The sequence below is a fragment of the Perca flavescens genome, chromosome 5 (genome assembly GCF_004354835.1).
Source record: "Perca flavescens isolate YP-PL-M2 chromosome 5, PFLA_1.0, whole genome shotgun sequence".
Lineage (NCBI taxonomy): Eukaryota > Metazoa > Chordata > Actinopteri > Perciformes > Percidae > Perca > Perca flavescens.
Window position 1 is genome coordinate 40,940,940 of NC_041335.1, and position 26,785 is coordinate 40,967,724.

At 41.2% G+C, this 26,785-nt stretch overlaps 2 protein-coding genes across 3 annotated transcripts; one reads left to right on the forward strand and one right to left on the reverse strand.

Annotated features, from left to right (window-relative positions):
• The first annotated feature begins 794 nt into the window (after positions 1 to 794).
• LOC114555231 (histone-lysine N-methyltransferase SETD1B-A) lies at positions 795 to 9,184 on the forward strand. Of its 2 annotated transcripts, none has more exons than XM_028577482.1 (5): positions 795 to 1,077; positions 1,867 to 1,974; positions 7,391 to 7,510; positions 8,035 to 8,172; positions 8,653 to 9,184. In XM_028577482.1, exons 1-5 carry the CDS (start codon positions 1,021 to 1,023, stop codon positions 8,824 to 8,826), a joined length of 597 nt encoding a protein of 198 aa, XP_028433283.1. In that variant the 5' UTR covers positions 795 to 1,020; the 3' UTR covers positions 8,827 to 9,184. The 2 variants fall into 2 exon arrangements, with proteins under 2 accessions (XP_028433283.1, XP_028433284.1); XM_028577483.1 differs by having other exon boundaries at positions 1,870 to 1,974.
• Positions 9,185 to 10,210: 1,026 nt separating this feature from the next.
• hpdb (4-hydroxyphenylpyruvate dioxygenase b) lies at positions 10,211 to 26,296 on the reverse strand. The gene is made up of 14 exons (XM_028577487.1): positions 26,291 to 26,296; positions 26,175 to 26,201; positions 25,681 to 25,743; positions 22,985 to 23,089; positions 21,966 to 22,008; positions 19,251 to 19,333; positions 19,066 to 19,155; positions 16,287 to 16,390; positions 15,898 to 15,975; positions 13,529 to 13,691; positions 12,609 to 12,680; positions 12,315 to 12,437; positions 11,122 to 11,238; positions 10,211 to 10,558 (listed from the first exon to the last, which is right to left on the reverse strand). The coding sequence occupies exons 1-14, from the start codon at positions 26,291 to 26,293 to the stop codon at positions 10,448 to 10,450; spliced, it is 1,182 nt and encodes a 393-aa protein (XP_028433288.1). The 5' UTR covers positions 26,294 to 26,296; the 3' UTR covers positions 10,211 to 10,447.
• Between the last annotated feature and the right edge of the window lie 489 nt (positions 26,297 to 26,785).

The window sequence follows — 26,785 nt, forward strand, 5'->3', positions numbered from 1 at the left end:
TATCCTTTAACAGATTACACCAGATCAACACAAGCTGGTTTCAGTTTGGTTGGATTTGCGCAATGCTAAAGGTTCTATATTATATTAAAAATACTGTCAGAAATGTTGAAATGATCAACAAAACGTCGACATTTTTTCTTCTTCCTGAAAGCGTCAAAAATGTCCAAAAAGCACTAAGATTTTGTCGAAAAAAGCAAAAAAAAAATTCAAAATAAAAGGCCATTAAAAAATGTTTTAAAAATGTTTAAAAGAAAGAAAAAATATTGAAATAATCATCAAAAACGTCAAAATAAAAGGCCGTTAAAATAATGTTTTAAAAATGTTTAAAAGAAAGAAAAAATATTGAAATAATCATCAAAAACGTCAAAATAAAAGGCCATTAAAAAAAGCTTAAAAATGTCGAAGAAAAAAGGATACAAAATATTAAAATAATCATTACATGTCATTTAGCTGACGCTTTTATCCAAAGCGACTTACAATTGCTATATATACACACACATCAGAGGTCGCACACCTCTGGAGCAACTAGGAGCTAAGTGTCTTGCTCAGGGACACATTGGTTGATGTATCTCAGTGGGATTTGAACCCAGGTCTCCTGCACCAAAGGAATATGTTATATCCACTGTCATATCCACTGCACCATCACCTCCCCCATCAAAAACTTCTGGACAAAAAAGTTCTGAAAAGGCTTCAAAAATAGTTGAAAAAAAGTGCAAAGATTTATTGAAAAAGTGACTAAAACTTCAACATAAAAGGCCGTTAAAAAAAGCTTTGAAAATGTCGGAAAAAAAGGTAAATAAAAGTCATTTTTGTCACTTTTTTTTGTGTTTTTTGTCTGTTTTGTCTTGCTTTTGTCTGAAACGTCCTGAAACGGTAACCTAATTGTCTGTGAATCACGTTGTGTTGATCCTGAGCTGCGTCTCACTGACTAAAGTCGCGGCGGAGAAGAGTTCGGAACACGATCACCGGACCGGCTCTGCTCGCAGCGAAGGTTTCTACAGAATCAGCCGGAGAGAGAAGATGAAATATCTCAACGAGACGACGCCGGCGGCTGAGCTTCCCTCGACCAGCTCTCAGGTACCCACCCAGGAATGTAACTAAGTACATTTACTTAAGTACACATGTTCAGGTACTTGTACTCGGAGCCGGCCCGAACCAGTTCGTCTGTACCCGAGACCAGATTTCAGCGGTTTCTGATGCTTTAACAACTCCAACGTTTTTGTTTTTGCTTTTTCAGCATTTTGACATTGTTTCTGAATCATAGTTTCTTTTCCTTTTGATCCTAATTTATTTATTCTGTGTTGTTTGTTGTGTTTCAGTCTTTGAAATTTGTATCAATGTCGTTGTAGAAGAGGGCCGTCTCTCACACACACACACACACACACACACACACACACACACACACACACACACACACACACACACAGACAGACACACACACACACACACACACAGACACACACACACAAAGACACACATACACACACAGAGACACACATATACACAAAGACACACACACACCTCTGCCGTCTCTTTTCTCGACTTTTTGGTCACTTTTGTCCCCATTTTTTGTCACAAATTTTCGATGTTATTGTTGATGATTTTTTTTTGCACTTTTTGACATTTTTGTTGTTTTTTCCAATGTTCTTTGATCTTTTTTTTTTCAAATGCTATAAAAGTAAATAATGCACCCAAATTCGATGAAAGAAGTGAACTGATCATTTATTTAACTTGTGAAGAGTTAATGGTTGCATGGAACCATCCACGTTATGTTTTTTGGCAATTTGGTTGAAAGAAAACTCAAATTTCTGATATACGAATTCGACCCGAGGACACCAGGAGGGTTAATGCCGTCTTGTGTTTCAGCAGGGAACGAGTTCGCTGCGTGCTGGATCGGACTTCCGCTCGGAGCAGCGCCGCCTGCTGGCGTCCTTCAGCTGCGACAGTGACCTGCTCAAGTTCAACCAGCTCAAGGTGACCAACACAGTCTTATGATATTCTCTGTAACCACGGCGACGGCTGGCCGCTCACACAGCGTATATTTAGCGTCTCTTTACAGTTTAAATTTAGTGGAGAAAAGGTGAATGTGAGCTGGGTACAGAACACTGTGAAGGGAGGGCCCTTTAGAGGCAGTTAGAGTTGAGTTTAGCCAAGAAAAGTGACATGAACACCTGTTTCCTGGGTGAAAGTCTTGTGTTTTCTCCTTAACTTCTTCAGGACATGAACACCTGTTTCCTGGGTGAAAGTCTTGTGTTTTCTCCTTAACTTCTTCAGGACATGAACACCTGTTTCCTGGGTGAAAGTCTTGTGTTTTCTCCTTAACTTCTTCAGGACATGAACACCTGTTTCCTGGGTGAAAGTCTTGTGTTTTCTCCTTAACTTCTTCCAGGACATGAACACCTGTTTCCTGGGTGAAAGTCTTGTGTTTTCTCCTTAACTTCTTCCAGGACATGAACACCTGTTTCCTGGGTGAAAGTCTTGTGTTTTCTCCTCAACTTCTTCAGGACATGAACACCTGTTTCCTGGGTGAAAGTCTTGTGTTTTCTCCTTAACTTCTTCAGGACATGAACACCTGTTTCCTGAGTGAAAGTCTTGTGTTTTCTCCTTAACTTCTTCCAGGACATGAACACCTGTTTCCTGGGTGAAAGTCTTGTATTTTCTCCTTAACTTCTTCAGGACATGAACACCTGTTTCCTGGGTGAAAGTCTTGTTTTCTCCTTAACTTCTTCCAGGACATGAACACCTGTTTCCTGGGTGAAAGTCTTGTGTTTTCTCCTTAACTTCTTCCAGGACATTAACACCTGTTTCCTGAGTGAAAGTCTTGTGTTTTCTCCTTAACTTCTTCCAGGACATTAACACCTGTTTCCTGGGTGAAAGTCTTGTGTTTTCTCCTTAACCTCTTCCAGGACATGAACACCTGTTTCCTGGGTGAAAGTCTTGTGTTTTCTCCTTAACTTCTTCCAGGACATGAACACCTGTTTCCTGGGTGAAAGTCTTGTGTTTTCTCCTTAACTTCTTCAGGACATGAACACCGGTTTCCTGAGTGAAAGTCTTGTGTTTTTCTCCTTAACTTCTTCCAGGACATGAACACCTGTTTCCTGGGTGAAAGTCTTGTATTTTCTCCTTAACTTCTTCCAGGACATGAACACCTGTTTCCTGGGTGAAAGTCTTGTGTTTTCTCCTTAACTTCTTCCAGGACATTAACACCTGTTTCCTGAGTGAAAGTCTTGTGTTTTCTCCTTAACTTCTTCCAGGACATTAACACCTGTTTCCTGGGTGAAAGTCTTGTGTTTTCTCCTTAACCTCTTCCAGGACATGAACACCTGTTTCCTGGGTGAAAGTCTTGTGTTTTCTCCTTAACTTCTTCCAGGACATGAACACCTGTTTCCTGGGTGAAAGTCTTGTGTTTTCTCCTCAACTTCTTCAGGACATGAACACCTGTTTCCTGGGTGAAAGTCTTGTGTTTTCTCCTTAACTTCTTCAGGACATGAACACCGGTTTCCTGAGTGAAAGTCTTGTGTTTTCTCCTTAACTTCTTCCAGGACATGAACACCTGTTTCCTGGGTGAAAGTCTTGTATTTTCTCCTTAACTTCTTCAGGACATGAACACCTGTTTCCTGGGTGAAAGTCTTGTTTTCTCCTTAACTTCTTCCATGGACATGAACACCTGTTTCCTGGGTGAAAGTCTTGTGTTTTCTCCTTAACTTCTTCCAGGACATTAACACCGGTTTCCTGAGTGAAAGTCTTGTGTTTTCTCCTTAACTTCTTCCAGGACATTAACACCTGTTTCCTGGGTGAAAGTCTTGTGTTTTCTCCTTAACCTCTTCCAGGACATGAACACCTGTTTCCTGGGTGAAAGTCTTGTGTTTTCTCCTTAACTTCTCCAAGACATGAACACCTGTTTCCTGAGTGAAAGTCTTGTGTTTTCTCCTCAACTTCTTCCAGGACATGAACACCTGTTTCCTGGGTGAAAGTCTTGTGTTTTCTCCTTAACTTCTTCCAGGACATTAACACCTGTTTCCTGAGTGAAAGTCTTGTGTTTTCTCCTAAACTTCTTCCAGGACATTAACACCTGTTTCCTGGGTGAAAGTCTTGTGTTTTCTCCTTAACCTCTTCCAGGACATGAACACCTGTTTCCTGGGTGAAAGTCTTGTGTGTTCTCCTTAACTTCTTCCAGGACATTAACACCTATTTCCTGGGTGAAAGTCTTGTGTTTTCTCCTTAACCTCTTCCAGGACATGAACACCTGTTTCCTGGGTGAAAGTCTTGTGTTTTCTCCTTAACTTCTTCAGGACATGAACACCTGTTTCCTGGGTGAAAGTCTTGTATTTTCTCCTTAACTTCTTCAGGACATGAACACCTGTTTCCGGGTGAAAGTCTTGTGTTTTCTCCTCAACTTCTTCCAGGACATGAACACCTGTTTCCTGGGTGAAAGTCTTGTGTTTTCTCCTTAACGTCTTCCAGGACATGAACACCTGTTTCCTGGGTGAAAGTCTTGTGTTTTCTCCTTAACTTCTTCCAGGACATTAACACCTGTTTCCTGAGTGAAAGTCTTGTGTTTTCTCCTAAACTTCTTCCAGGACATTAACACCTGTTTCCTGGGTGAAAGTCTTGTGTTTTCTCCTTAACCTCTTCCAGGACATGAACACCTGTTTCCTGGGTGAAAGTCTTGTGTTTTCTCCTTAACTTCTTCCAGGACATTAACACCTGTTTCCTGGGTGAAAGTCTTGTGTTTTCTCCTTAACCTCTTCCAGGACATGAACACCTGTTTCCTGGGTGAAAGTCTTGTGTTTTCTCCTTAACTTCTTCAGGACATGAACACCTGTTTCCTGGGTGAAAGTCTTGTATTTTTTTCTCCTTAACTTCTTCAGGACATGAACACCTGTTTCCTGGGTGAAAGTCTTGTGTTTTCTCCTTAACGTCTTCCAGGACATGAACACCTGTTTCCTGGGTGAAAGTCTTGTGTTTTCTCCTTAACTTCTTCCAGGACATGAACACCTGTTTCCTGGGTGAAAGTCTTGTATTTTCTCCTTAACTTCTTCAGGACATGAACACCTGTTTCCTGGGTGAAAGTCTTGTTTTCTCCTTAACTTCTTCCAGGACATGAACACCTGTTTCCTGGGTGAAAGTCTTGTGTTTTCTCCTTAACTTCTTCCAGGACATTAACACCTGTTTCCTGAGTGAAAGTCTTGTGTTTTCTCCTTAACTTCTTCCAGGACATGAACACCTGTTTCCTGGGTGAAAGTCTTGTGTTTTCTCCTTAACTTCTTCCAGGACATTAACACCTGTTTCCTGAGTGAAAGTCTTGTGTTTTCTCCTTAACTTCTTCCAGGACATTAACACCTGTTTCCTGGGTGAAAGTCTTGTGTTTTCTCCTTAACCTCTTCCAGGACATGAACACCTGTTTCCTGGGTGAAAGTCTTGTGTTTTCTCCTTAACTTCTCCAAGACATGAACACCTGTTTCCTGAGTGAAAGTCTTGTGTTTTCTCCTCAACTTCTTTTTCCAGGACATGAACACCTGTTTCCTGGGTGAAAGTCTTGTGTTTTCTCCTTAACTTCTTCCAGGACATTAACACCTGTTTCCTGAGTGAAAGTCTTGTGTTTTCTCCTAAACTTCTTCCAGGACATTAACACCTGTTTCCTGGGTGAAAGTCTTGTGTTTTCTCCTTAACCTCTTCCAGGACATGAACACCTGTTTCCTGGGTGAAAGTCTTGTGTGTTCTCCTTAACTTCTTCCAGGACATTAACACCTATTTCCTGGGTGAAAGTCTTGTGTTTTCTCCTTAACCTCTTCCAGGACATGAACACCTGTTTCCTGGGTGAAAGTCTTGTGTTTTCTCCTTAACTTCTTCAGGACATGAACACCTGTTTCCTGGGTGAAAGTCTTGTATTTTCTCCTTAACTTCTTCAGGACATGAACACCTGTTTCCGGGGTGAAAGTCTTGTGTTTTCTCCTCAACTTCTTCCAGGACATGAACACCTGTTTCCTGGGTGAAAGTCTTGTGTTTTCTCCTTAACGTCTTCCAGGACATGAACACCTGTTTCCTGGGTGAAAGTCTTGTGTTTTCTCCTTAACTTCTTCCAGGACATTAACACCTGTTTCCTGAGTGAAAGTCTTGTGTTTTCTCCTAAACTTCTTCCAGGACATTAACACCTGTTTCCTGGGTGAAAGTCTTGTGTTTTCTCCTTAACCTCTTCCAGGACATGAACACCTGTTTCCTGGGTGAAAGTCTTGTGTTTTCTCCTTAACTTCTTCCAGGACATTAACACCTGTTTCCTGGGTGAAAGTCTTGTGTTTTCTCCTTAACCTCTTCCAGGACATGAACACCTGTTTCCTGGGTGAAAGTCTTGTGTTTTCTCCTTAACTTCTTCAGGACATGAACACCTGTTTCCTGGGTGAAAGTCTTGTATTTTCTCCTTAACTTCTTCAGGACATGAACACCTGTTTCCTGGGTGAAAGTCTTGTGTTTTCTCCTTAACGTCTTCCAGGACATGAACACCTGTTTCCTGGGTGAAAGTCTTGTGTTTTCTCCTTAACTTCTTCCAGGACATGAACACCTGTTTCCTGGGTGAAAGTCTTGTATTTTCTCCTTAACTTCTTCAGGACATGAACACCTGTTTCCTGGGTGAAAGTCTTGTTTTCTCCTTAACTTCTTCCAGGACATGAACACCTGTTTCCTGGGTGAAAGTCTTGTGTTTTCTCCTTAACTTCTTCCAGGACATTAACACCTGTTTCCTGAGTGATAGTCTTGTGTTTTCTCCTTAACTTCTTCCAGGACATGAACACCTGTTTCCTGGGTGAAAGTCTTGTGTTTTCTCCTTAACCTCTTCCAGGACATTAACACCTGTTTCCTGGGTGAAAGTCTTGTATTTTCTCCTTAACTTCTTCAGGACATGAACACCTGTTTCCTGGGTGAAAGTCTTGTGTTTTCTCCTTAACTTCTTCCAGGACATGAACACCTGTTTCCTGGGTGAAAGTCTTGTGTTTTCTCCTTAACTTCTTCAGGACATGAACACCGGTTTCCTGAGTGAAAGTCTAGTGTTTTCTCCTTAACTTCTTCCAAGACATGAACACCTGTTTCCTGGGTGAAATTCTTGTGTTTTCTCCTTAACTTCTTCAGGACATGAACACCTGTTTCCTGGGTGAAAGTCTTGTGTTTTCTCCTTAAAAACAGCGTGAAAAAAGCGACAAAAAAGCATTAAATGTTGAAATAAATATCGAAAATCTATAGGACGCAACTGCTGCTGGAACAAACGACTCTGGGGGAGTTTTTCAGGGGAGGAACAGCCTTGATTTAAATGGTGATTAAGTGATTAAATCATGTCCGTATGTGCAGCTCTTGCAGCCTGTGTTCACAACGTGTTTCTTTACGTCTCTGTGTTTCTCAGTTCCGGAAGAAGAGGATCCGTTTCAGCCGGAGTCATATTCACGAGTGGGGCCTGTTCGCCATGGAGCCGATCGCAGCAGACGAGATGGTGATCGAGTACGTGGGACAAATCATCAGACAGGTAAGACACAGTCAAACTTAGGGCTGTCCCCGATATCTGGAAGCTTGGAGGGAAATATTCAAGGGGGAGCGAGGATTTATTTTAGTTAACTGTTGCTGACAGATGGCTGTCACGTAACGTGTTTGTCAAATCTCCTGAAACTGTAAGCAACAAGTAAGTTTGTTTTCCGTAAACGCCTCAGCCGTGTTTCCTTCAGCATATCTGGCTCTCTTGATTAATCAGTTTGAGTAATTTCTTTATGATAAACCAGGTAAACTTGTGTGATGTCAGCTTGTTAAATGTGAACATTTGAGGACGTTTATCTTGGGCTTTTTGGGAAACACTGATCTTCATTTTTAACACAATAATTGTCAGTGTCTATGTCTAGCTTGGACCCAAAATGCAGTAGGTTGACACGTGGAGGCAGTGTGAAGATTTGGGACCTGATGGGGCCCGTTGGGGCCCGTTGGGACCTGTTGGGTGTTGTGGTACTTTCCAGAGCGACAGAAACAACCGACTCTGGCGTGTGTTTTGTTTGTGTTCAGGTGGTGGCTGACATGAGGGAGCAGCGGTACGAGGAGCAGGGCATCGGGAGCAGCTATCTGTTCCGGGTGGACCAGGAAACCATCATCGATGCTACCAAATGGGGGAACCTGTCGCGCTTCATCAACCACAGCTGCAGCGTGAGTAACAGCTGCTCCGGCTGGGATTAAAGGGACTCTGGATGAGATATAAACTGCAGGAATAGTTCGCTATACTACATAGTGGGTTGGGATTCAATTTCCTTCACTATATACAGTAGTCCACTATAAAATACCCACAATGCACAGCTAATCTGAGCGTACATACGATGTACCCTACATTTTACTCCCATGTACCACAATGCAACATGGTTGTGTTTTCCTGGAGGATAAATATATATATTTATGTGTGTATACATACATTATATAAATTAGACAAATCTTTTGATGTTTTTTCCACATTTTGTTCAATATTTTAGTTTTTTCAACATATTGATATTTAGAGATCTCAACCCTCCCAAAGTTACGCATGCTGCGTTTTACTTTCCCCGGGCCTTTGGAAAACCTTTATTGTTGAACCCTGGTACATCTTGTCTTTTAAATGACTTTATTTAAACACAATCTCCGTTGTGTCTTCTGCAGCCTAACTGTTATGCAAAGATCATCAGTGTGGAGTCTCAGAAGAAGATCGTGATTTACTCCCGGCAGCCGATCAGCATCAACGAAGAGGTCACGTACGACTACAAGTTCCCCATAGAGGAGACCAAGATCCCTTGTTTGTGTGGAGCGGAGAGCTGCCGCGGCTCCCTCAACTAAACTCTGACAGAGGGTCGGATTATTATGGGTTCTTCACACAGGGAGCGACAGTCCGCCTGCGTAGTCGCGTGGATCCACAGACTCTACTGCACTCCGCCTGTAAACGCCAGGCGATCAATGTGTGGTAACCATCGAGTAGGGATGCAACTCTCTCTGTGTGAGTTCTCACTTGGACCAACAAGCCACTATTTTGGCTGAAATCTTTTCCACATGTTTTGCAAGAATATGACTTCTCACTAGGGATGCACCAAATCTAGATTTTCAGGGTTCGGCCAAATACCGAATCCCCTGGTTGAGATTGTGCTGACTCCTCCTCCCGTCCTCAGTCCATGAACCCAGTAAACACATGAATGAAGTAAACAGGGACTGTCCTTCCTTTGCCGTATCTGAAGTTGCTGCATTCTGCCTGCTGTCTGGAGATTCCTTCATGCACAACTCGTATTCTTTCGGATGTTTCAGACCAGATGTTGTAACAGCGGCCATGTTGTGTATAGTTTAGGGTCCTCGCCACCACCAGACCAATCAGCGTTGAACAGATTGAACATGGAGCTGGACTTGAATGGCCTTCTTTTGACTGAAAGTTCTGCCAAACAACAACTTTTTCTGTTCACCAGTTCCATGTCCACTTCCTCACAGCCTGCTGCATTGAACGCTCCACCTACGTAAACACCTTCCGGTAATCAACGGGAAGACCCGAGGACAACAGGAGGGTTGAACCTGGAACCGAGCCAAGCAGCTACGAGAGGAATCGTGACCATAAAACTTTTGATTTTGGCGCTAAACTAAATTTTGAAAAGGGCAAAAAAGAGAAACAAGGCTGGACAGAAACTATCAGAGACTTCAACGGTAGAAACGTTGTGGATTTGGTAAACATTTCCATGGTAACAGCAAACCAATCAGTGGAACGTCACTGTTAACGCTAAGGATTGTGGGTAGTGTAGTCTTTCCACGTGTTCTGTATTTATTTCAGATCAACAACACTCAGATTTACGGTAGCTTGTGAGAGGCGGCGAGCCAAAACGGCCACTCCTCATTTGCATAAAGTTGGCTGGATTCAACTTTATGCAAATGAGGAGCGGGCGACTAGACGGTCCGCTTCTCCCTGCGAGGCTCCCTGAATGCATTGCACAGCTGCTTCGTTGCTAGAGATAATGGCAAGCGTTGAAATGACGCTGACAGTGGACATGTACCGTGAGAAAGAATCAGGACAGAGAAGCGTGTTAACTGCAAACATTTAGTGGTAAAACATCTGGTTTATGAAGTTTCACACATTCATACAGATATGTTTTCTGTTACAACAAAGGATAACAGAGGTGTACAGTTAAATGTTTTCATTCATGAAAGCTTTAGAAGATGTTCTGCTTGAGTCAAGCTTGTCCCAGAATGTCTTTTTTTCTTGTTAACATTTTATAAAAAAGAAAATCATTGTAAAGTTGTAACAAAGTCTTCCAGAAACATCAGGAGAGATTATAATAAGGTACTACTCTGTTGTAATAAAACATGCAACTCACAGAGACATTAAAGAGTAACAACTTTGATAAAAAAACAAGCTTTGTGCATTTGTAACTGTAGCACGTTATTGGTATATTTCTATAAGTATAAAGAGAAGTGAGCGCTGGGATCACATGTTGTTTGAGTCTCCGTTGGGCGTCAGGACCGTCAGATTTCCCCGAAGGTTCTGATCGGCTTCGATGGCTGCAAACAGAGACTTGAAGTTTCCTGCACCAAAGCCCTGCCGAGAAATCACACGTTTAACTTCTGTCTGTCTGTCTGTCTGTCTGTCTGTCTGTCTGTCTGTCTGTCTGTCTGTCTGTCTGTCTGTCTTGTGTGTGTGTCACCAAAGCCCTGCCGAGAAATCCCACGTTTAACTTCCTGAGACCGTATGTTGTTATAAAGCATAGGCGTACTTTAGGTTACAACCCCCCCAATAATCAAAACTTGGCTGTTAGTGGAGCTTGTTTTGCTCTTTTTTGACGTTTATGTTGATTATTTTGGTGGGTTTATCGCCTTAAAAAAGAAGAAGAAATTATACAATTTTTTTATGTTTTTGCGACTTTCTGGAGGTGTTTCTGAAGTTTGTTGCTTCTTTCGTAGTTTTTTTCACCTTTTTCAATTTTTGTTTTAGATGCTTTTTCGGACATTTGTCGCCTTTTGACGTCATTTTTTCCCCACTATTTTTGACGTTTAGTCATTTTTCTCAATACATGTAGACGTGTGTGTGTGTGTGTGTCTGTGTGTGTGTGTGTCTGTCTGTGTATGTGTGTGTGTGTGTGTGTATAGTAGCGGCGGCCTCACCTGGTGATTGTGTCTCTGAATCACTTCCAAAAACACGGTGGGCCGATCCTGAACCGGCTTGGTGAAGATCTGGAGTAAATACCCATTGTCATCGTAGTCCACCAAGATGTTCAGCGCCTGGATGTGTGAGTAACACAAACACACACACACACACAGACACACACACACACACACACACACACACAGACACACACACACACACAATCCAGATCTTAAGGGTCTATGGGGAAGGGGGGGGTTGAGATCTCTAACTATCTAGGGAGGTCCCGGGACATGTCTGCCTCAAAAAGCGACAAAAACATCAATAAAGTTGTAAAAAAAAAAAAAAAAAAAAAAACGTCAACAAAACTTCTGCAAAAACCCAGAATGGATTATTGGAGTAGGGTTTAATGTTCAGTCCACATCATGTGTCAAACTCGAGGCCCGCGTGCCGAATCCGGCCCCTCGCAGATTTTAATTTGGCCCGCATATCAATTTAGGTTCATTTTTTGACGCCTTTTTACACTTTGACCTGATGACTTTGAAACTCCCCCAGAACCAGAGAGTTTGTAAAAACCTAATTATTGTTTAATTTGCTAAACTCTGTAATGCTGCGTTCCAGACACAATTTTTAGCCCGTAAATTATGACTTCAAGTCACGACACGACAAACCAACATGACATAAACTGCAATTGAGTGAAAGTCGGTTTAGTTACGTTTATGTAAAGCACATTTGTGCGTCTGAGGATAAAAATAATGACATTTGGCACTCCGCAAAGCTGGCTAGCTAAACATTGTGCCGTTGGTAGGGTTCAGGTTAGGCTATCTAACGTTGACTTAGCATAACAGCATAACTCTTTGCTGACTCTTTAGGGCTTTATGTCGACCGAAGTTTGACAAAAGTTGAAAATTGTGACAAAAAAGCAACAAAATGTTGCAGAAAAAAAGGGGACAATACCGTTATATAGTCAATGATATTTTACTTTTTGGATAAATGCATGTGAATTAGCTCTACATGTCTGGTCCTTGATGTTGCACTTAGACAAACTGAGTTTGACACTCCAAACACAAACTGCGAACATGTAACTTAATTTTGGCCCAAATTGTATATAGACACTGTGGGTCCAAGCCGTTCCCTGTTCCTTAGACCTGACATCTTGTGACAGGATCAGTAACTGTACATGAAGTTATGAATAAGATATGAAGGTATTAACCTGCAGAACATCCAGGTCCTCTGAGATCTGGACCTTTGAGTGTTTGAGGTTTTCTCTCAGCTGCTCGTAGTACGTGTCCGGTACACTCATGAACTCCATCCCTCGCTGCTTCAGGTTACGGATCTACAAGATACACACAGAGAGAGACTGGTGGGTAGGGCTTTACATACATATACCACGCACACACACACACACACACACACACACACACACACACACACACACACACACACACATACACTCTAAGTTACAGAGTGTCAGTGTAACCAAAGCCAGAGTGTTTTGTAGACTTACTGCAGTGATGATATCTGATGTGTTCATGGCAATGTGCTGCACACCTGGACCTCCGTAGTACTCCACATACTCCTGGGAGACAACATGTTGACAAAGATACCTGTTATTAAAGGATAATTTTGGTATTTTGTGTCTCTGTTTTGCCACTGACAGACTCAGATTATTATTCTAAGTGTCTGACAACATTATGGGATGGATCCCTACAGAGATAGACCTTTTAGTTAAAGAGTAAGATCCTTTTAGTTTAACATCTTAATTCACCCATTTACATGTGGAGATATGCTGGCTCTATACACGCTGAAAGTCCTGATTATTTACATGGAGTCTGGTGGAGATATGCTGGCTCTATACACACTAAAAGTCCTGATTATTTACATGGAGTCTGGTGGAGATATGCTGGCTCTATACACACTAAAAGTCCTGATTATTTACATGGAGTCTGGTGGAGATATGCTGGCTCTATACACGCTAAAAGTCCTGATTATTTACATGGAGTCTGGTGGAGATATGCTGGCTCTATACACGCTAAAAGTCCTGATTATTCACATGGAGTCTGGTGGAAATATGCTGGCTCTGTACACGCTGAAAGTAGTGATTATTTACATGGAGTCTGGTGGAGATATGCTGGCTCTATACACACTAAAAGTCCTGATTATTTACATGGAGTCTGGTGGAGATATGCTGGCTCTATACACGCTAAAAGTCCTGATTATTTACATGGAGTCTGGTGGAGATATGCTGGCTCTATACACGCTAAAAGTCCTGATTATTTACATGGAGTCTGGTGGAGTTTAGCGCTAGCGACCCATTAGTTCTGTAGGGTTACATTACAGCTTTCAGAGATTGTTGGTCAGACACAGAAACATAGAGACATATAATCCAGTTTTTTAACGTTTGTGGTTTCAGTGTAAAGAACGTGCCTGTATCTGAGACTTCCTCTTCCCCATGGCCGGCTCGTTGATTGGCATCTTCACCGTCTCCTCGTGGTTGGCCACGACGATGGAGCGCAGCGCACTGTACTCCGTCTGCAGCTGCTTGTCGTCCACGGACCAGAACCGGTGGAACAGAAGGTTCCTCTGATACCTGTCCCATCACAAACACAAGGTTCCTCTGATACCTGTCCCATCACAAACACAAGGTTCCTCTGATACCTGTCCCATCACAAACACAAGGTTCCTCTGATACCTGTCCCATCACAAACACAAGGTTCCTCTGATACCTGTCCCATCACTAACACAAGGTTCCTCTGATACCTGTCCCATCACTAACACAAGGTTCCTCTGATAACTGTCCCATCCCAAAGACAAGGTTCCTCTGATACCTGTCCCATCACAAAGACATGTAAGCATTTCACTCAAATATCTATATCTATAACAGGATAACATGATGAAGAAAAAGTATAATGCATTAATCTAAAAGAAAAAAAGCCAGGAAAAAAGGGTCCAAAAAAGCATAAAAGTGTACAAACACACTTCCCAAAAATGTTTTATTAAACTTATGTAACGTTACTCAGTAAATACTTTAAATCTACACTGATGTTCCGTTATACGGCCGTGAAGTTGGCATTATATTCCACCCTAATATGTTAAGTTTTCCAGAATTTTTCTGCTGTTTTTTTTATTTTTGTTAAGATAATTTTTTGGGCATTTTAGAACTTTATTTATATAATAATAATAATAATAATAATAATAATAATACATTTAATTTATAATGCTCTTTTCATCAGAGATCTCAAAGTGCTACAGGTTAGAAATAAAAATGATAAAAAACCCAAAAGATAAGTAGTTTAAAATACAAGAATAAAAAATTAAAATAAAACATCTAAAAGGGACCAAAAGCTTTGCAAAAGAGAAATGTCTTAAGGCCTTTTTAAAACAGCCAGTGGATTGAAGTGCCCTCAAGGTGTCAGGGAGGACATTCCACAGACGTGGGGCAGCAGCACAGAAGGCCCTATCTCCCATAGTCCTGAGTCTGGTTCTGGGTATGTGGAGGAGGTTTGAGTGAGTGGAGCGGAGGGAGCGTGTTGTGTTTTGAGGGTTGATAAGTTCTTTGAGGTAGGGAGGGGCGTGTCCATGGATGCATTGATGTGTGAGGAGGGAAACCTTGTATTCAATCCTGGTGGAGACGGGAAGCCAGTGGAGTGAGTGGAGATATAGGACAGCTAAAGACATGAAAGGAGAGAGAGAGAGAGAGAGAGAGAGAGAGAATGACATGCAGCAAAGGGCCACAGGTTGGAGCTGAGCCCTGGCCCACTGCGTCGAGGAGTAAACTTCTAGAAATGGGTGCATGCTCTACCAGGTGACCTGCCCAGGCGCCCCTTTTCTGCTGCTTTTTACTCTTTTTGTGGCTAATCCCAGCCTGCAGAGCATGAATGGTGGACTGAGTGACTGTTTGAGTTACGAGGTGGTCGAGTGAGGCTCCTCACGTCTAAATTCCTGCAGCCACTCATTCTAGGATCGGCCAATCAGCTGGCTCGCTCAGAGAGCTGCCTCTCGATGCCTGCCTGCATGTGTGATCGTTTGACGCCGTGGAAACCAGATCCAGATGTGCAGGCCCTCTTAAGAAAACGCTGAGTCATGCTGATCCCCAGAAAACCAGAGTTACACAACAACAGACTGAAAGTACCCCAGGTCCCTGAACTAAACACCGGAGAACCGATTCCTCTTTAAATGACGGCGTGCACCGAGTTTCAGCTTCTCTCTTCTGGAGAGATGTTCTGAGTTCCAAACCAAATGAAAACAGGGATGGTATTGGTATTTATTAGATATTTCAGCATCTTAATTAGCACTGGTGCCCTTTAGCTGCTAGTATAGTTATTTATTGTCCCATGTTGTGTTGTCTGTGTGTCAGTGACGCTCTGCACTCTTTAACTGAGCAACTAATCTACCTCCGGCTCCAAATATAGAGTAGCCTGAACCTAAAACCTGGATCTGAACTGACATTACCAGTCCACTACTGCACTCTAAGACAAATAAATCCTTCAAATAACAGAAACACTTCTGGCACCTCGTTAGCCGGACTTTGTCCCGTAAATTAAAAAAGAAAATGATGTGTAACTACAAGTTAAAATACAAAACATTTGATTTAAAAAAGCCAACAAAAACATTATAAAAAGTGTCACAAAATGTCAGAAAAGAAATGCAACAATAAAAACTTCAAAAATGCTGTAAAAAAAAAGTGATAACGTAGACTCTCCGTGGAAAAAATGATGCAGTTTGAAATGTAAAAACTGAAATACAACTGTGAATCACGCTCTACAGACACACAGCTGTTAATACTGAGACATTACCAGTCCACCACTGGGACCATGTGGTCCTCCGGCTGGTTTCCCACCACGTGATCGATGAAGTTCAGCTCTCCGCTCGGCCTGCAGGACACACACACACACACACACACACACACACACAAACAGAGCATCATGGGTCCGTTGCATCATGGGAGATTCTCTCAGAGAGTCTGGATCTCAATGGGAAGAGTCCTGGTAGACTTTAGTAAAAGCTGGTACTGTGTAACATGTAGTAAAAGCTGGTACTGTGTAACATGTAGTAAAAGCTGGTACTGTGTAACATGTAGTAAAAGCTGGTACTGTGTAACATGTAGTAAAAGCTGGTACTGTGTAAACTGTAGTAAAAGCTGGTACTGTGTAACATGTAGTAAAAGCTGGTACTGTGTACTCACAGTGTGGCCAGCAGCGGGTCTTTGAACAGCGGGGGGTGGAAGCCCGGCAGGAAGAGGCCACTGTAGCCGCTGCGCTCCACCAGCGTGTGCGTGGTGTCTCCGTACTGCAGGACACACAAAGCATGATCCTCAGGGTTCTGCTACCGCGTTGGGGTTGAACCAGCAGCTCTGCTGGGGTGACTGATCCATCCTTTCATTTTGGTCTTAGGCCTCCTGCACCCTGGATACGTGGCGTGTGTATTTGGGTTCCCATGGTAACCGGTTAGAGCAGTGTTTCTCAACGGGGGCGTTCAGAAGATGATGGGGGGCGTTGGAAGCAATATTTTGTAAAGGGGGGCGTTTTTTAGAAAGCTAGTTCAAACCAAAGATTCACAATAATAATACATGTTTACACTTCAACTACTAAAGAATAAGTGGTCTGCAACATTAAAAGCTGCCAGTTTGCAGCACTGCTACTGGACCAGACGGGTATCAGAACTTCTCTGTGCTTCTGGCAGCTTTGTTTGGTGCAGCTCCGTGCTGCCTTCATGGAAACGGGACATCAGAGCATCGTCTTAAATGAGCTCTGTAGCTACTAGTAAAGCTGCGTTGAGATAAGAAAAAAACACAATCGCCGTGACGTCCTGTTGTTTTCTGTAACCCCCCATGTAGCACAAGTAGACTTTATATTTCACAGTAACAGTTTTTCGTCAGATGGTTTATTAAACACAACGTTTCCTACTGTACCTGAATGCAGCTTCATTTCACGGAGAAAGAGAGAAAGAAAAGAGACTGAGCTTTGTTGTTTGGCAAACATGTAGCTGTTCCATAAACTCGCGGCCAGTTCAGGGCTTGTGTTTGGTGTTTTAAAACTTTCTTATGGACTCTCACACACCTCCACCAAACACAGCGCGATGTGGGGGGCGTTTTCTCCAAACGTTTTTTTTTCTATTTACTCCCAAGACAGGCGATAGCAAACCTAGACTCTTCTAAGCATTAAAAACATCTCTCACTAACTTTCAAAAGTTGTAAACTTATTTCCATTCGGCAGTAGGTGTCGTTCTTCAAGTCGTTTGTCATCACCAAAATACTTTTTTCTGTGTGTGTGTGTGTGTGTGTGTGTGTGTGTGTGTGTGTGTGTGTGTGTGTGTGTGTGTGTGTGTGTGTGTGTGTGTGTGTGTGTGTGTGTGTGTGTGTGTGTGTGTGTGTGTGTGTGTGTGTGTGTGTGTGTGTAATCCTTCTCCTTTTACCCCTTGATAAGTGCCAGCTTGTTTTCCGTTGGAACAATTCGATTTTAGATTTGAATGAAAAATAGATTTGAATGTTAAATTGCTAGCTGTTTCTGATTGGCTACTGTTAGTGTTTGTAATAATAATAATAATAATAAGCATAATACATTTTATTAAAGCGCATTTCATGACACCCAAGGTCACTTCACAAACAAAAAAGGACATTCAGATGATAGTCATCTCCTAAAGGTGCTGAGGTTCCCACCATGCAGCAGGTCTTTTGATAATACCTATTTATAGTTTGAATGTTACATATCTAGTCCTTCTGATTGGCTGCTGTTATTTCATTTGAATGTCAAATGGTTGCATTTTTTTTTTTAACCCTGTAAATATATATAATTTCTATTGACATGGCGTTTTTGATACCTGGTAAACTAATACATGTGTTGTTTGTCATTCAATGATTTGATTTTTTGATTATTTTTGATAACAATAGTAACAACAATAATAGGCCTATATTAGGGCGTAATCATTAATATTCGGGGCATTTAGCCTACATAATATTTGATGGGGGGCGTTAGGGACCAGGATAATGGATAGGGGGGGCGTTTGCACAATAAAGGTTGCGAACCACTGGGTTAGAGCGTGCACACTGCCTGCGTGACACGCACGTGCGTGCTAGAAATAGAACCGACGCCTGTTTTTCACGCGACATGCCAGCGTGTTGGAAGCGTTTCCAGACAACATAGAATAGGAAAATATGTTTATATGTCATTTAGACACAAATACATATTAATAAATGACATGTTGATGTTTGAAAGTCTCCATGTTTTGACATAAATGCAGATGTATATGAAATTTAAATATGGCAGCTGTCAATCCACAAGGAAATATTCTGTAGCTGACGTTGTCTTTGCTGTAATCAGATCAGTATATATTTATGTTTATGTTTATGGGAATTATCTATGTGTCCAGACAAGGCTAGCAGCAGCAGCAGCAGCGCCGCGTCAGACACCTTTCTGGTGTGGAAAGACAGAAAACGCGTGTGAAAGAGGCCTAAAAGGACATTTACACCTGGCCCCCGGTTCTGATGTAGAAACCAAAGCTTTCAGGTTATGTAAAATGCGTGCACACATATGAATAATGTTGGGCTGTAAACGGGTTCAGGGCTTTAAAAAGCTCTCAATCAACATGTAGTTGTCGGGCTCGGGCCTGGTCGGGCTGAACTTTTAAGGCCCGATTACAGCTCTAATCCTGGGATCCAGCCCTACTTCTTACCAGTAAATATTATGGCCTCAGGTTTATGTCCTATAAAAACATGCTCAAAAGCAAATATATCATTTCTCAGGTGCAGATATAAGTCGTGCTGCTTAGTTTAATACGTTCAGCTGCCATTCTTTCCCTCTCCCCACGTTCTGTTTGACGCCTGCAGCTGCCTGTACAACTCTGGGATATTGAATCGGTGTGAAATGATATCTATTTGATCGTGGAGCATGTTTTATGCGCTCCCGAGATATAACACAATCCATAATGCTCCTCTGCAGCTGTAGCGATGTGGAAAGGTTTCTCACCGTCTGCAGCACGGCCAGCCGGACCTTCCCGCTCTTATCCTCCAGCGTGTGCGGCTCCGTGACGATCAGCGCTCCTCTCTCTCTGGCTTTCTGACAACAACCAGACGCTCATGTGATCAGTATACGCAAATATCAATCCAACGTTCAGAAATGTTAGAAAAAAAGCAGCGTTGAGATGTATAAACCTGCACGAGGAAGTCACAGTCTGTCACGGTGAACGCCACGTCCTTCACGCCGTCTCCGTGTTTCACCAGATGATCTCCCATCTCTGACATCACAACATCACGACATCACGACATCACGACATCACATCACGACATCACGACATCACAACATCACATCACGACATCACAACATCACGACATCACAACATCACGACATCACATCACAACATCACGACATCACAACATCACGACATCACAACATCACGACATCACGACATCACACATCACGACATCACAACATCACGACATCACAACATCACGACATCACGACATCACATCACGACATCACAACATCACGACATCACAACATCACATCACGACATCACGACATCACGACATCACACATCACAACATCACGACATCACAACATCACGACATCACGACATCACATCACGACATCACAACATCAGGACATCACATCACGACATCACACATCACGACATCACATCACGACATCACGACATCACGACATGACAACATCACGACATCACGACATCACGACATCACAACATCACGACATCACAACATCACGACATCACAACATCACGACATCACATCACGACATCACAACATCACGACATGACAACATCACGACATCACGACATCACGACATCACAACATCACGACATCACAACATCACGACATCAACATCACGACATCACATCAACATCACAACATCACAACATCACGACATCACGACATCACAACATCACAACATCACGACATCACAACATCACGACATCACAACATCACGACATCACGACATCACAACATCACGACATCACATCACGACATCACATCACGACATCACATCACGACATCACGACATCACAATGCTCAGTAACGCTTTCACAACCACACAAACACACCCAGCGCTGGAATGTAACTAAGTACATCTACTCCACTACTGTACTTCAGTCTAAATGTTGAGCTACTTGGACTTTACTCGACGTGACATCATGACTTTGTGTAAACATACACGCCCACTTTCTTAAGCCAAGTGGCGTGCTATCTGGACGCATTTTGAGCACTGTATACAGCAGACGGTTGAGTTTAGGAGAAGAAGAAAGCAACGGTTGATTTTAGGAAATGTGACACATGGGACCCGATCCTCGGTCTCCTGGGTGAGAGTCCTGTGTTTGACCCATCCTCCCCCCCAACCAACCTCCTTACCTCCAACCTCCCCCTTTCATACTACTTGCTACGGCGTAAATTCACACACAATCACAAGGTAATGTAAGTCAACGGAGGCCAAACGGCGTTGATAAACACGCTAAAAAGCGATTATGCATCTTGATAACACGCCAATAATGGCATATGAATTGGCGTGTCATACATACACCAGTTTATGACATCAGTCTAACTTTAACTTGAGTCTTTTTCTTTTCATGCCACTTTCTACTTCTACTCCGCTACATTTCAGAGAGAAATATTGGACTTTTTACTCCACTACATTCATCTGTTCCAGCTTTAGTTACTAGTTACTTTAGTTACTCCACTACATTCATCTGTTCCAGCTTTAGTTACTAGTTACTTTAGTTACTCCACTACATTCATCTGTTACAGCTTTAGTTACTAGTTACTTTAGTTACTAGTTACATGTAGTTTATAAATCTGATGTTTGATTCTAAAGTAAACTAGCCGACAGTATAACAGCTACAAGTCACGCTGAGATGAGACCATTAAACACACAGCTGGTTGGATCCTTTACTCTTTCTACAATGGGAGAATACTTTAACTACATTTTCTTCCACTTCCACACTTTAACTTGTAACATTTTCACTGCAGGACTTTTACAGAGTATTTATACAGTGTGGTATTACTACTTTTACTGCAGTAATCTGAATACTTCCAGTGCCAGTGGCATAACAAGGCTCCTGTGTGTCGTATTAGAGGAACAAACGATAACGTAAAGAAAGTATAAGTAGCTCAACATTTGGACTGAAGTACAGTACTGGAGTAAATGTACTCAGTTACATTCCAGTCCTGATAGTTACATAGTATGAGATGTTATCCAGTATATAGTAGATAGTATGAGATGTTATCCAGTATATAGTAGATAGTATGAGATGTTATCCAGTATATAGTAGATAGTTATAGTATGAGATGTTATCCAGTATATAGTAGATAGTATGAGATGTTATCCAGTATATAGTAGATAGTATGAGATGTTATCCAGTATATAGTAGATAGTATGAGATGTTATCCAGTATATAGTAGATAGTATGAGATGTTATCCAGTATATAGTAGATACTGTATCCAGTATATAGTAGATAGTATGAGATGTTATCCAGTATATAGTAGATAGTATGAGATGTTATCCAGTATATAGTAGATAGTATGAGATGTTATCCAGTATATAGTAGATAGTATGAGATGTTATCCAGTATATAGTAGATAGTATGAGATGTTATCCAGTATATAGTAGATACTGTATCCAGTATATAGTAGATAGTATGAGATGTTATCCAGTATATAGTAGATAGTATGAGATGTTATCCAGTATATAGTAGATAGTATGAGATGTTATCCAGTATATAGTAGATACTGTATCCAGTATATAGTAGATAGTATGAGATGTTATCCAGTATATAGTAGATAGTATGAGATGTTATCCAGTATATAGTAGATAGTATGAGATGTTATCCAGTATATAGTAGATAGTATGAGAGTACCTTTGTTTCCAGGGTTGAGGGCCGATGAGAACACGTAGACGATCTGGAACACAAAGTGCCAACGTCAACATTTCAATAACTTTCAAAGATACGCTGTGAAAAAAACTGTTCAAGCAAAAAAAATAGTTATGTAAGTTTGTAGCTTTAATTTTGTTTTGGGCTTTTTGTCTGAAAAAACTGTCCAATGAGAGACACAAATTTCTGACCAATAAGAGGAGAGGATGTTCTATCGGTGTTTGTAGTGATGCATTTTGGGGTTTTTGTGTAAAATATTTGTTTTGGGTTTTCACAGTCTATTTATGTAATCTTTTTTTATGTTTCTGGGTTTTTTAATACAGTTTACAGATGTTTAAAACCTGCATCATGAGATACACACACGTGCACACACACACACACACACACATACACCACACATGAACACACACATACACCACACGTGCACACACACGTACACCACACGTGCACACACACACATACACCACACATGAACACACACATACACCACACACACACACACACACACACACACACACACACACACACACACACACACCACACGTGAACACACACATACACCACACGTGCACACACACACACACATACACCACACGTGCACACACACACACACACATACACCACACGTGCACACACCACACGTGCACACACACACATATACACCACACTTGCACACACACACACACATACATCACACGTGCACACACACATACACCACACATGCACACACACACACACACACACGCACACACATATACCACACGTGCACACACATATACACCACACGTGCACACACATATACACCACACGTGCACACACACACACACACACACACACACATACACCACACGTGCACACACACACACACACACACACGTACACACACATGCACACAAGTGCACACACACACTTGCACACACACACACACACACACACACACACACAAAGACATACATGTACACACACACACACACACGTGCCCCCCCCCCCGTGGTTCCCGTTACCTTGCCCTGTCTGACGGCGTGCGAGACCACGTCGCGGCTGCCCGTCTCCAGACCGCGGTACGCCAGCGGCTGGAAGCCCAGCTTGTTGCAGTAATAGGAGGCCGCCTGTTGGAGACAGCACAAGTAATCTGATTACATGTCACAGTCAGCTGTGTTTATTTAAGACTCCAGCCGGTTCTCATGGACCATTCGTACATCTACACACTGCTGTTTAAACCCAAACCTCCATCTCTTTTCTGATCTGAACTCCTCGGTTTGGCGCCTAAATTGAACTGTCACATGACCGGCCGGCGAGCAGCTAACTGCGTAGGAACCCGTCATGAGAACACGTTGCGTGAGGTAACGATCGTTTCAACGGCTGCATAAAGAGATCTCCACCTGTTTCCTGGGTGAAATATTAGTAATATAGTAATAAATAGGTGGAGTTAGTGCTTTACTTTTAAGAGCTCTATATCTAAATGCTTCATGTGGACATGCTGTAATGTAAAGGTGTAGAGACAGCAGCAACATCCCATAATCCCACACTGGTGGTCTAGTTGCTTCAACAACCCTCTTCCTGCAGTTTGACTTCTGAGCTGACTGCAGCAGTTAGTCATGTTGTCCTCGGGTCAAATTTGCATCGTTTTCAAAAGTTTTTTTACAACAGAAAATATGGGACGTTGAAATAAGCGCTGAAAATGTAAAAAAAAAACAAAATACGACAAACGTTAGGAAAAGCAACAAAAACAATGAAAAAACTGTCAAAAACACTGAAAGAAGACCTACAAACTTTAGAAAAAGCGCCAAAAAAAGTGCCCAAAACATTGAAAAAGTCACTAAATTGTCGGGAAAAAGCCATAAAAATTTTGAAAAAAGTGACCAAAGCATTGGAAAAAAAAAGCAACTTAAACAAAGAAAAGGTTTTTTGTTCATGGTGGACGGGAAGACAACACAAGGGTTAAACTCTGCTGGTGTTCAGCCAGGCCCCGCCCCCTCACAGCAGCCAATAGCATCACTCAGACATCCTAACATCTTCTCCTCCCTCTCCATCTGAGTGTAAAGCTGCTCAGATATGTAAATATAAATCTATCAGACAGTGGGAGGTACCTGTTAGATATATAAATATACATCTATCAGACAGTGGGAGATACCTGTTAGATATGTAAATATAAATCTATCAGACAGTGGGAGGTACCTGTTAGATATATAAATATACATCTATCAGACAGTGGGAGATACCTGTTAGATATGTAAATATACATCTATCAGACAGTGGGAGGTACCTGTTAGATATATAAATATACATCTATCAGACAGTGGGAGATACCTGTTAGATATATAAATATACATCTATCAGACAGTGGGAGATACCTGTTAGATATGTAAATATAAATCTATCAGACAGTGGGAGGTACCTGTTAGATATATAAATATACATCTATCAGACAGTGGGAGATACCTGTTAGATATGTAAATATACATCTATCAGACAGTGGGAGGTACCTGTTAGATATATAAATATACATCTATCAGACAGTGGGAGATACCTGTTAGATATATAAATATACATCTATCAGACAGTGGGAGATACCTGTTAGATATATAAATATACATCTATCAGACAGTGGGAGGTACCTGTTAGATATGTAAATATAAATCTATCAGACAGTGGGAGGTACCTGTTAGATATGTAAATATAAATCTATCAGACAGTGGGAGGTACCTGTTAGATATATAAATATACATCTATCAGACAGTGGGAGGTACCTGTTAGATATGTAAATATACATCTATCAGACAGTGGGAGATACCTGTTAGATATGTAAATATACATCTATCAGACAGTGGGAGATACCTGTTAGATATGTAAATATACATCTATCAGACAGTGGGAGGTACCTGTTAGATATATAAATATAAATCTATCAAACAGTGGGAGATACCTGTTAGATATATAAATATACATCTATCAGACAGTGGGAGATACCTGTTAGATATGTAAATATAAATCTATCAGACAGTGGGAGTTACCTGTTAGATATATAAATATACATCTATCAGACAGTGGGAGATACCTGTTAGATATATAAATATACATCTATCAGACAGTGGGAGATACCTGTTAGATATGTAAATATACATCTATCAGACAGTGGGAGGTACCTGTTAGATATGTAAATATACATCTATCAGACAGTGGGAGATACCTGTTAGATATGTAAATATACATCTATCAGACAGTGGGAGATATCTGTTAGATATATAAATATACATCTATCAGACAGTGGGAGATACCTGTTAGATATGTAAATATACATCTATCAGACAGTGGGAGATACCTGTTAGATATGTAAATATACATCTATCAGACAGTGGGAGATACCTGTTAGATATGTAAATATACATCTATCAGACAGTGGGAGATACCTGTTAGATATGTAAATATACATCTATCAGACAGTGGGAGATACCTGTTAGATATGTAAATATACATCTTTCAGACAGTGGGAGATACCTGTTAGATATGTAAATATACATCTATCAGACAGTGGGAGATATCTGTTAGATATGTAAATATACATCTATCAGACAGTGGGAGATACCTGTTAGATATGTAAATATACATCTATCAGACAGTGGGAGATACCTGTTAGATATGTAAATATACATCTATCAGACAATGGGAGATACCTGTTAGATATATAAACACCTGTTACCTGTTTGGCGTTTCCGACCCAGAAGGTCAGGTGATCGAAGCAGAGGAAGCTGCCGCGCTCGTGCTGAAGACAGGAATGAAGATATTTAGTATTTTTTTCAACCAAATTGTCAAAATAAATAACGCGGATGGTTCCATACAACGTTCTTCACGAGTAAAATAAATGATCAGTTCACTACTTTCATTGAATTTGGGTGTTTTAGTCAATTTGATAGCATTTGAAAGAAGAAAATGATAAAAGAATGTTGAAAAAAATCAACAAAAACATTGTAAAAAAAAATAAAGTGACAAAAATGTTGGAAAAGCTTCTAAAACGAGGGGGAAAAAAACACAGTTACAGTGCAACATCTTCCAGCTTCTAAACAGTCAGATTGCTGATTTGCCTTGTGTTATATTATAGTTCATTGATTATTTTTGGGCAGTTTGTCAGACAACACAAGAAATGTGATGACATCCACTGGTGTAAATAAGTGTAAAGATAAAGCAGTAACTTACCTTTTCACCTTTATCTGTGTACGTCGTCTGGAATAAAACCACAAATCTTTATTAACACAAACTGGAATAACAGAAAAATAAAGAAAGAGAGAGAGATAAGGAGAGAGAGAACTCACCATGTTTCCGTCGGGGTAAAACTCTCTGAATGAACTCTGAAGTTAAAAACTGAGAGAGAAGTTTCTGAAGTAACACCCCCCAAAGAGAGGGAGGGGGGAAGGGGGTTTCTATAATTTTGTCCACCCCCTCTCCATCTCTGAGTGAAGCAGAACATTAGAAACCTCTGACTATATCTTGGTTATTGTTATATATATAATTTATATCTCTGTCTATTCTCTGACTCTTGCGGATGTGGAAAGTAACTAATTACATTTACTCATGTTCCTGTAACTGAGTATTTTTTTGTGTGTACTTTTGCTTTTTAAAGTAGTTTTTAAAATCTGTACTTTTACTTCAGTATTTTCTTGTAGGTATTTAGCTTTTCTTTTTTTAAATGTCGCTTTCTCTGATGTTAAAAAGTAAGTAAGTAACTACGGTGTTTCTTAGTGTTTCAGTCTGATTATTGATCATACTGGATTAGATGAGTAGATGTATTTGTGATGGAAGTTACTGCT

What these genes read in the sequence shown, in the direction of transcription:
- hpdb (XM_028577487.1), bottom strand. An exon ending in ACACAGATAAAGGTGAAAAG is followed by an intron (nt 25,744 to 26,174) that starts GTAAGTTACTGC and finishes TCCTGTCTTCAG; the next exon opens with CACGAGCGCGGCAGCTTCCT. An exon ending in CATCAGATATCATCACTGCA is followed by an intron (nt 12,438 to 12,608) that starts GTAAGTCTACAA and finishes TGTATCTTGTAG; the next exon opens with ATCCGTAACCTGAAGCAGCG.
- LOC114555231 (XM_028577482.1), top strand. Translation starts at nt 1,021, where the DNA reads ATGAAATATCTCAACGAGACGACGCCGGCGGCTGAGCTTCCCTCGACC. An exon ending in TTCCCTCGACCAGCTCTCAG is followed by an intron (nt 1,078 to 1,866) that starts GTACCCACCCAG and finishes CTTGTGTTTCAG; the next exon opens with CAGGGAACGAGTTCGCTGCG. An exon ending in TCAAGTTCAACCAGCTCAAG is followed by an intron (nt 1,975 to 7,390) that starts GTGACCAACACA and finishes TGTGTTTCTCAG; the next exon opens with TTCCGGAAGAAGAGGATCCG.